Source organism: Phocoena sinus, chromosome 4, assembly GCF_008692025.1.
Source record: "Phocoena sinus isolate mPhoSin1 chromosome 4, mPhoSin1.pri, whole genome shotgun sequence".
NCBI lineage: Eukaryota > Metazoa > Chordata > Mammalia > Artiodactyla > Phocoenidae > Phocoena > Phocoena sinus.
Genome location: NC_045766.1, coordinates 89,890,337 through 89,901,638, shown reverse-complemented (window position 1 = coordinate 89,901,638; position 11,302 = coordinate 89,890,337). Strand labels below are relative to the sequence as shown.

The 11,302-nt window shown below is 40.0% G+C and overlaps 1 protein-coding gene across 7 annotated transcripts in view; it reads right to left on the bottom strand.

Annotated features, from left to right (window-relative positions):
* Positions 1–5,024: 5,024 nt before the first annotated feature.
* The window catches only part of CD47 (CD47 molecule), a 58,879-nt gene continuing 52,601 nt past the window's right edge, over positions 5,025–11,302 (bottom strand). For 4 of the 7 annotated variants that reach the window (XR_004349579.1, XR_004349581.1, XR_004349580.1 and 1 more), the window contains one exon: positions 5,025–8,902. Coding sequence is in view for 4 of the 7 variants with exons in the window: in XM_032629704.1 (XP_032485595.1) it covers positions 8,898–8,902 (5 nt within the window). In the remaining 3 variants the exon portion in view is untranslated. Of the gene's footprint in view, positions 10,838–11,302 lie in introns of all 7 variants that reach the window. The other 3 variants (XM_032629707.1, XM_032629703.1, XM_032629705.1) reach the window with 2 other exon arrangements.

Sequence of the window (11,302 nt, the reverse complement as noted above, 5' to 3'; positions counted from 1 at the left end):
TGACAGTTCCTGAGTGCTTATCTTGGGCCAGGTACTGTGCTAAATACTTCACATGCATTATCTTTCGTCAGCTTCATTTGTAAAACAAAGACACAGAGGCCCAGAGAAGTTAAGTTACTTGCACAGGGTCACACAGCTGGTGAAGCGCAGGGCGTGGGCACTCTGACTCTGTGCCTGTTGCCGCTCCTCTAAGTTCCTGCTTGGGGAGCCAGCTCCAAGGTTTACCAGGTCCTCAGAAGAGATGAAATCTAGAAGCATAGGCAGCATCTCTACTCCATAGAAAAAGGAGCTATTGTCAGAAAACACTGAAACCTCTGTGGCCTTCTTTCCAGGGTAAGAATAAATTTGCTGAACTATCCTTTAAGGCACTAATGACTAGGCCGCTGAACACCACCAGCTATTATTATTTTCCAGGCTGACACTTGGCCGGTTCTTTCTCTTCTTTACTTTCAGGCTAATAATTAGATCTAAATCCCTGACAGGACTCTAACCGTCACCCCAGGGGGTTCTAGATTTCTTTACTATTGCTTGCAAAGATTTCATTAAAAAAAAAAAGCCCTTTGAAACTATAAGTTACACTCAGCCACAGCTTTAAAAAAAAATCTATTATCTATTCGAGTCTTTTGAAGAATACATGCTGCTGTCTCTCTCCTCATCTTGAGAGATCAAACCTTATTTTTGTCGCCAATTTGAAGACTAAAGATCCCCAGGAGGACCAGAGAAGGTAGCCTCGTAAAATGTTGTTTCCATCAGCACCTGTGTCGTTGCCAGGTTCACTTGGACAGCATCCAGGCTCTTAGAATGTTATTGACTTGGGTATTTTTGTTTTTAATATAAATTTGTTTTCTACATATAGTGAAAATTATGGTGGTGGCTTTGCTTCTCAGGGGAAAAATATAAAACTGGGCTTTATATGAATAAATTTATCTCTTGGCCTCCGCGTGAAGTCGCTTTGAGCAAGAGGTTTAGAGGCAAGGTGTTGCTGTCTATACCCACCGGTTGCCCTGCTCTCCTCCACTCCCACGCCTATTTGTGACAGGTGCTCAAGTGGCTGTGATCATGGAAAGCAGCTTTTCTCTGTGTAAGCATACCTGACCCAAATGGGGCACTTTAAATCCTTTGAGGAGCTGGAGGAGTCACATAAATAAGTAACTGGCTCAGGTGGGGATTGCTGGTCTCATTAACGTCTGTTAAAAAAATTGAGTGGCCTCTCAGGGGACCCAGTCGCTCAGGAAAAATCTGTTCCGAGACCTTCCTATCACTTTATATTATGACTCTTTGGAGAATCCCAGTTCCTTTGAGGAGGGAGGCAAAGAGCTGACTGGTCTCTACTAAGTCTAGTCTATTCACACAGTAAAGAAAATGATTCTAGCCAGAAGGCCCCAAAATGATATTTGTTAACTATTCCAGCCAAACATTTTAGCCAAATATTTTCCGGGAGACTGTATCGAATACTTTTTCAGAGATATAAAATTAATACAAGAGCATTTAATTTTACTAAACTTGAGCTTCTGAAAAAATTGTTTTGTATAATTTTGAGCACAATTATTTTAAGGCAATTGCTAAATGCCCCACAATCCGTCCATCAGCTTAAAGCTTAAAGAAAGATTCTATAATTTTCTAACAACTTTCTTTGAATGGGAGTGAGAACTGATACTTGTTGATGCTTTCAAATACATTCCTTCATAGGACCCAGGGAAATATTTTCTGTTCCACTTAGTAATAGTTGTTACCAGAATCACTCCCTGTTTATAGCTAGGCATATAGCTAAAGATATGAGGAGACATGGGTTCTATTGAATTCAGGCTAAAGTTTTAAAAATCCAACATATATGCCTACCAATTCAACTCTGAGAATTGAACCACTGGTAACATTGCAATAAAGAAAGGTTTCTTGGGGTAACCAAATATATGCATCCTCTGACTTACAAAGAGACTTACAAACATTACATTAAAAAAATATCTGGTTGAGCTGGGGGTGTAAACTCCCCAGAAGGCGAGCAGCATCCCTAGAATAAGCTACCTGGGAGGTGCAGTTGGAGGTGCTCCAGCCCGGGGCTCGCGCCTGAGGTGGTGCAGCAGCTATTCCTACAACTGCTGGGAAAGAGGCGTAGCAGTGGGGAAAGCAAAGGTTCCAATACTTTCCACTTGCCCTCAACATGAGAGCACGAGAGAAAAATTTCCCCACAGAATCTACACAATGATTGGTATGTACACAAAAGTTCACTTCACCCATAATGCAGCCTAACCACAGTACCCCGCACCCCCCCAACAAACAATGCTTTTAATAAAAATGACTCCGAAAGTCTTTATGGACTGACCTGAAGAATTAATTACCATTTATTTTAAAAATGAATAAGTAGAGCGCTTCCATGGAAGATAAAATCCATGTTTTAAACAAATATGCTTAAACTTTGCAAACAATCCATTTGTTTAGAATGGAAGTCCACCAGATATTATGTTGTCAGTTTAACCTTGAGGAATTTTTCAGGCAATGCAAAGAAAATCAGGAAGCATATGATAGTTGTCTTTTTTGGAAGGCAGGTCTATGAGTAAATGAGTATTTTTTAAAAATAAATTTATTTATTTTTGGCTGTGTTGGGTCTTTGTTGCTGCATGCGGGCTTTCTCTAGTTGCGGTGAGGGGGGCTACGCTTTGTTGCAGTGCGTGGGCTTCTCATTCCGGTGGCTTCTCTTGTTGCGGAGCACGGGCTCTAGGGGGTGTGGGCTTCAGTAGTGGTGGCGCACGGGCTCAGTAGTTGTGGCTCGCGGGCTGTAGAGTGCAGGCTCAGGAGTTGTGGCGCACGGGCTTAGTTGCTCCGCGGCATGTGGGATCTTCCCGGACCAGGGATCGAACCCTTGTCCCCTGCACTGGCGGGAAGATTCTTTTTTTTTTTTTTTTTTTTTTTGCGGTACGCGGGCCTCTCACTGTTGTGGCCTCTCCCGTTGTGGAACACAGGCTCCGGACGCGCAGGCTCAGCGGCCATGGCTCACGGGACCAGCCGCTCCGCGGCATGTGGGATCCTCCCGGACTGGGGAACGAACCCGTGTCCCCTGCATCGGCAGGCGGACTCTCAACCACTGCACCACCAGGGAAGCCCAGGAAGATTCTTATCCACTGCATCACCAGGGAAGTCCCAATAAGAGTATTTTAAGAGGAGGCTCCCAGCACCTGGTACTATGCCATGGTGTTGCAACATCTGTAAGAGAACAGCAGCTGCAGGTTTGTAAATCTGCCAAGCTCACCTGCTATCTGACCTCCAGATTGACATCAGATGGCGGTTTTCAGAACTATAAATCATTTTCTCTTCAAATTGGACTCTTTACCAAGCATTCCTCATCATCCAAATTGGGAAAAGATACCTGGTCTTCCACAAGTGACTATTAACAGAGCTGAAAAGCTGCTGTCTTACAGCCAAATGACTAAATCAATAAATGACTGCTGAATAAATGGAGTTCTAGTGATTAAATCCATGATCACTTCTATGCAGTCTGCACTGCTACCTTCGGCATTAAATAATCAATCCGATTATCCATAACTTAGGGTTAAATACACTTCATTTCCCTCTGATCTGATGGATGGGTACTTGAGCATGAAGCTTAAATACTCAAACTAAACACTGGGGGTATAGTTCCGGCACAGTCTCGCTTCTAACCCCAAACACTGTAAATTGTGCTGAAATCTCTGAGCTACTGGTGAAATCGTGTCCTGCGTGGATGGTGTTACCATAATCCATTATTTTCTAAAGCTGTCAAACTTGAGCCCTTGAGCTGGAAAGGTTGCTGCGCAAAAATGAAATCCAGTTGCATCTGGAAGCCTACACCTCCGTGGGAGTTCGAATCAGGTTGAGTGCAGTTCTGTGCTACACAGAACAGCTTTCCGTGCAGAAGGCAGGATAGTAAATGCTTTCTGAACTTCATTAGTTACTCCTGCTGAGAGTGAGAAAAAGTCCGCATAAATGCATAAAAATTGAATTGCCTATGAGGTAAGGAATGAGGCGGTACTTTGCCGCCAAATATTATTTTCCGTTCAAATGGTTTACAATCACACATACAATGCAGAATCCGAGTACATACCTGCAAGGAAGGTGCCTAAAATCTAATGCCATCTCGATCCGGTTACAATCCCGAGTTTGCTTCAGTTAACTCCCACTTTGTCCCCCAACCCCGCCCCAGATGGAACCCACGACTCCATTCCAGGCCAGACAGACATGTGGCTCAGGCTGGCCCAGTCGGGGTGTCAGAGATGCGATGCTCAGCCTCAGTGGCTGAGCGAGAGGTGCATGGCCCAGGCAGAGAACCGAGCTGCAATCTGGGGTGGATGGGACTATTCAGAAAGGGGGAGGCACTCTTTTTTTCTCCCCTCTACCCTCCCTGAACTCAGGAGAAGGTGGGTCTGGGATTGAGGTCAGTCATTCTGCCATCACACGCAATCTCTGAAGGAAGGCAACAGGGAGGAGAGAGACTAAAGCTGAAAGCTGGAGAGACGCTGATCCTGAGGACGCTGCTTGGAGACCCACTAGCCAGCTGTACGTCTAAATTTTCAGTTATATTAGCCAATAAATCCCACTTTTCTTCGATTTAGGTTTGCTTTCATTTGCAATCAAAATAGTCCCAACTGGTAACCAATTAAAGTGGAGAACCATTTCAATTTACATTTCAGTCTTGAAGAGGTTTATCTCATTCTACAGATAAGGAGGCACACTGAGAGGCAGGTAAGTGCCTTGCTGAGGTCCTCTGCTAGTCAGTACTACAGCCGGGACTAGAAAAGTGATGTTTGCACTCTACCAGGGGGAAAATTAATGCATTGGACTTGCTTAGAAGTTTTAATTAAAACTTTGCCCTGATCAAAAGTTTACTTATTGGATATTGTTATACTTTCAAAAAGAATTTATAAATTAATATTTTAAGTCATCCTTTGCATTGTTACCTAGGATATGGACTCGAAAATACGTTGATAGACTAACTTACTCAGTAATGCGCCTGTGGTCTGCTGAAGCAGCGATAGAAATAAGCCCAACGAAAATAGCTTAAAATGTTTTATTAAGTATATATAATATTACAGGGTAATATTTACAAAGTTATGTTTTTTAAATAAAAAAGTATCTCGGCAAAGATTGCAGATATTCAAAGCTTCAAACAGTGATAAATTGATTTAATACATATAAAAAAAACCTTTAACGGTAACACAGCTGTAAAACAACTTTGGTCTTTAAATCACTGCAAAAAATGGCTGACAAATAGCACACCTTTAATTGCTATGGAAGAAAGCCCCCAAGAGAGGATCTTGCACATAGCAACGCTGGAGTTTTCTTTAGAATGGTTAATGGATATTTCTATGGTGTGGGATCTAATTCTCAGCAATGGCTTTTTGTAAATAATGCTCCGTTTAATAAAAACAAAAATGCTTCCCTCTCTCACCAACCCTGACAACAACACTTTTAAGATTCCACTGATGTTGCCTTACAGAGAAGTTTATTACGAATGCTCTCTTTTTTTTCAAAAGGCTAAATTTATGGAAAAGCTGGTCTTAAATGTTAAGAGCTATCAAAAGCCAAAGACAGGAAAACTTCCTGTTCGCTGCGCATCTCTTAAAAGTTACCTGGATTATCCTTATTAGCCACAGAAAATGACTTAACAAAGGACCCCAGTGGGTGATGGCAGTCAGTGATTTTGAAAATATGACACATGTAAAACTAATGTTTTTAAACAAACGCTCCATCAAATGACACACAATAAAAAGATAAAGAGTTGCCCAACAATCACTTCTCTAGTTTCCACCAACGGGTAAATAAAGGGGTATGCCATTCCACGCATATACCACAGATGTCGTTTTTGAATACCCATGTTAGGACAAGAGAAATCTAGGTGATATAGAGCTTAATTCGTATTAATGAGAAGGAGGAATAAACTCACCACTTTTTAAGCTTTATTATAACTCAAACCACAGTTTGGTTGGTCACTTACTAAACTGACTATAGCATCTTGAAAAGAGCAATACTCCCAACTATGGGATAGCCCCATTATTTTCATTCTGACATTCTCAGAAATTTTAACAGATTGGACCTGGGGTTTCCAGGTGAAAAAAATCATCACCTTTGAAGGTTTTCAGAGCATGTGAAATTTGTCTAAAAAGAAAACTCTCTAGCTCACCCTCTTACAAACACGGGGAAGTCTAAATACAGCCTGCTCTCGGTCATCAAACTTACGGAATGAGCGTCTAATGTATGTAAAACACTGCAGGAAGAGAAAGGAAGGGAAAAAAAAAAGCCTCTTCCTACGTACGGAGGAATTTTTTAATTGAACAAGAGGCAAGACAAAAACCCAACAAAGTTAGGCAGAGACACGTGAAGTACTAGGAAAGGTAAGTAAGAGATGAAAGAGGCAGCTGGACAGATAGGCACAGATTGCAAAGGAGAGCCAGTCAGGGAGGACGGGCGGGAGGATGTTTTGAGGGAGAAAGAAATTTGATTTGGCCGAAAAGGCTGGAAAGGTTTGTTGCCAAAATGACAAATGGTGTCACTCTGAGAACATACAGTAAATAAAAACTGGATGGAAGAGTCGATGGAAAAATTGGGATCACTAAGTGGAAAAGCAGATTATGGGGGGAACAGATATATGATGTTCAAAACATTGTTAGCAACTTTAATCTGGTGTGACAGAAAACTTCCTGCCATTATAAGTCTAATTTAAAGAGAATGAACTGGCCCAACGATGGCCAAGTAAGAGGGTTCCTGCTGCTGTGGGTCCCTTTTCCAGAGAAGCTGACGAGGAACAGCAAGGGTGGACTTCATCTGGCGTTTCTCCTGCTACCTCTGTGTGTTGTCTAGGGCAGTGAATGCCTCAAAGGACAGGCAGTGTTAAAGAGAACACAAAGGATGGATAAGTTCCAAGACTGAAGCCCAAATAAATGAGAGCTGACTACATATTAAAGGTACAACTCTGGTTCATAAAAAAGTTTACTATAAAGATTTCAGACCTGACTTTTTCTTAATAGAGAATAGGAATTTGGATCTTTTTCAAGTCCAACTGCTTTTGCCCTCCTTTCATCAAAATGGAGTTCTAAAGGAACAAACAATATTAGTGAAATATAAATATTTTCAGAAGGAAAAAGAGCAGAGGGAGCCACCAAATTTGTATAAAGGAATACAGCTCCCTCTACATATGAGAATATTTTGGACAGGAACACAATTAGGGAAGAACTTTTTTTTTTTCTTTAAGAAGAGCTGTCTTCATAGTGTGTTCACTTTTCTGAGGCATCAGCAGGTTATAAATTTTGGTCCCAACGTAAAATATGACAAGTAATTTGGCATAAAAGAGGCACATGGGAACATTCAGTGGACTAAGGAATAACTATTGATAATGCAACTACAAATATGAATGTCTTATTACACAAACAGGAAGAATAACTAGTATTTTTAGAGGGCATTGGTGAGCAGTCAAAAAGCCTGGCAAATTACCTAGAAGCTTGAAAAGTTTTAAGTGATCAAATATTCACATCAAATATAAGTCCACCCAATAAAGATCTTTGTTTTTAAATGTTTTCACTAAAAGCATGAAATTAACATTTGCTCTCCTGTAGGTACCCCGCTGTTGTCCATACAGAAGATACATGTGCCTATCTTATACATGAGTGCATACACACACACACACCCACAAGGGAAGAAAATCTAATAATCTAAAAGTACTCCAGGCGATCACAGCTGTCAGAATGTTAATTTTCTTCTAATGGGGGGTAGGACACGTGGGTTCTGTTTTACTTTTCAATCTTAGAGTAAGGTGAATATGAGGCAGGACTACAGGAGGAAGATGAGGGGTGTTTATCATGCAACACAGATACAACAGTAATAAAATCACCCGTTCAGGGTTGGCCTATTGGCCTGACGGTGACACACATTATGTTGCCATGCAGAAGACTCATAGTTCAAATCTCAATCTTGGTTTTTCATGCCCCAGATCAGAAAAGAAGCGAAGAAACACTGTAGATTGTGCCTTCAAATCCGAGGAAGGGAATACGTATGTTACAACCATCGCTATTTCTGCTGAAAAGTGTGAACATAGTTCTCTGAGAATAAGTCTGGCTCCTTTCTGCAGTGATGCTACCGTGTCACTGGACCATGTTCAAAGAGGAGAAAAAGTGCTACATCTCATACAGCAGCAGAAGCAAATAACAGAAGGACAAGACAGGATGTAAAGGGTTGTGTGAAGAAAAGAAGAAAACATCCATCAGTAAAATTACCCTCAATCTGGAAAGGGTCTGGTACACTGTATGTTGAAGGAACAATGTGTGAGTGGCAACCCCCAAGAATGAAGACCATGATCCCCATCAGTATCAAATCCCACAGATGTTCCCAACTGAATTCCTGTCTGTGCTTAATGTTATCCCCTTGACCTGGAAGTGGCAGACACATTATTCAGCTAACACCATAATTGCCACAGTGGCTGTGAACCTGAGTTTTCTAAGGCTTGACGGAAGCCACAGTTTTCATAGATAGCTCTGGGTAACCAGGTTAGTGTCAGGAAATTTTCACCTTGAACCAATTTAAACTGGTGACCTACAGTCAAGAGGCCCCAGGATCTGAAAGGCATCATTCTTGGAAGTTGCCCACTCTACTTTGCCCCTAATTGAATAAAAATAACAACAGAAAACTGGATATCAATTGGGCACACAACACAGATCATAAGTCTTTTATTAACTAAATTAAAAATGCTTTGAATAAAAACTTAACTGTAACAATCATTGAAAGGTCAATTATTTACTTTTTCCCATAGATGGAAACCAGTTGCTTTTCTTGTTTTCTTCTCCAAAACAATGAATCAAGGCCACGGTGCTTAAACACAAGTGTACTTCTTTCATGTCGTACTACTCTCCAAATCAGAGTCCATCACTTTACTTCAGTTACTCTGGAAAATTGAAAAATGAACATATAATTGCTATGATGTCTATTTTCTGTGCCTTAACAAGTTGCTGTATTTTAAAATTTGAAAATCGTTTCAGATATGTGGTATCTAAAAATAAAGAAAAATTATTTAATCTTAGCTTTGCAAAGGTCACAGACATAAACCAGGCAAATCATTAGCCTTTTTAGTTGCAGTAAGTAAAAGGCCAATGCCAAATGGAAATAAAAACCAACAAAATCTCATAATCTCCGTTTGCTGGGTTGGCGGAGAAGCCAACAGACATTGATTCTTCCAAAGCAAAAGATATTTATCCTAGAACAATATTCTATCACTTTCACTTTAGATCGACACCATTCATTTAAGGTAAGAGAATTAAAAATGTGATTAGGTATAAGTGAAAGAGGAAATGGGACTGTGGTCCCAAGAGGGTACCTGGAACCTCATTCACCAACAAGGCAGTTACACTATGGGCGTTGTGCACTGTCAGTAGGAAGAGCCCACCACAGACATTTGGAAAAAACCCACAAATTCTGAACAGCTAAAAATTAGCAAAATTAAGGGAATTTCAAAGGTCATTATAGATTTCATGCTCTATGAACACACAAAAACTGCTAACTTCTGATACAATGGTGCAAAAAAAGTCACATCTTAAAGGAAATTAACAAAGGAAGAGGCACTCAAGGTTCTCCTACTGGTTTTCTGAAAATGAAGAAGTGTTTAGTTTTTTCATACAACTACAGAGGAATAACACCACAGTAGAAAAGGAAAAAAAAAACAGCGAAATTAAAAAATAAAACACCAGGATGCAAACACGGACAAACCACGCCACACTTTCAGATACCAGTTCTTTTTTAAATGCCATTTAATGTATTCCTGCTAATCATGTTTTTTTTAGGAGGGCAGTGGTTAGCAGAGCATGCATTTTTTGTAATAAAGGCTGTGACACAAAGTTACAAAAGTGGGATCATTCTGTGACTGCTTACTGAACACAGTCTAAGCATTGTTTTAAACTTAGTCCACTAGACACAGTCAGCGTGTTTTTAATCTTACGCAAAAATTAATTACACTCAGGGGAATATAGCCTCTTGAGATAAATGCTGCATTTTGCTGTAGAGGTGAGCAGGCAGGTCACAGACTTTAAACAGTGAAATACGAAGCAGACTATTCACACGATCAAGGAATGACTGTAAATAGCAAAGGTATGAAGAAAGTTTTGATAAAATGAAAACATAGTTTTTAAAATGTTAACAGAACTAAAGTATCAGAACATGTTAAGGTAAAATCAAAATGAATGCTTACAGCACTCAATATCTCAGACAATACTTATCTTTAAGAACTAATAAATATAGGTCTTTGAAAGTCAATAAAAATTAGAAGTTATTAGCCCAGAGTCCCCGCTCCCAAGAGCTGAAGTGACTAAACATTTCTCTCTCTCTTTTTAAACCCTTTCCCAAAAGGTTAGAACCCAGTTCCTGCTTGGAAAAGCAGAGATATTAAGCTTCCATGGGTTAAATGCAACAAAATCACACAAGCACAAAAGAAACCCTGTCAAGATGATAAAGATTTGTGCCAAATTATCTAAGTGTCGTATAAAAAGCATTTTAAAGTTACAGTCACCAGACATTGCATTTGAAAAATACCTTTTTGAAAAAAGAAGTAATTCCTCTTTGTTGTGAGCAATGAGACTGGTGAGTCTGATTAGTGACACCCTACAGCTTTTATATTACTAGTTTTGCAACTTTTAACAGAGTAGATTGAAGCTTTAGAAACCAAGAAATGTAGGCCTTTATGATTTGACAGTGTCCCTTTTATTTAAAAAAAGCCACACTTTCAAGAATCAATTTTATTTCTTTTCAATGTCCATCTTTTAACCCACCTATAATTGTAGGTGCATTTTATACTTACCATCATTCATCATTCCTTTTGATTCTTTAAATGCTAAGAATTAGTAACAAGCCAAGCAGTTAGTAAGATTCCTCAATTAGAAATCATTTCTAGACAAATATGCAGTAATATCATGCCACTATTCCACAGCTATAAAGCCAAATTAAGGTTTTAAGGTTATTATTTGATTACAAAAGGCTTTCTGTGGATCATACCCACAGGCTCCACAAAGGGACACAAAGTTGGGAATACAGATCTAGATTTAGGGAGAAAGAAAGTGAGATGTTTTGGTCTCACTCCAAGATGACAACCTGTGTCTTCCTGAAATTTATAATTAGAAATTGAAATTAACTGAGATTCTTCCCTACCGGGGGTGTTACATTTCATCTTGGCCAATTAAAAAGGCAACAGTCCCCTCACCCAGATATCACCTGGCTAGCACAAGCAACTACTGGAGAGACACAGAACAGTGCATTTTTCTCAGAGGTGAAAATGTTACAAAAGCAATACTCTTAATTC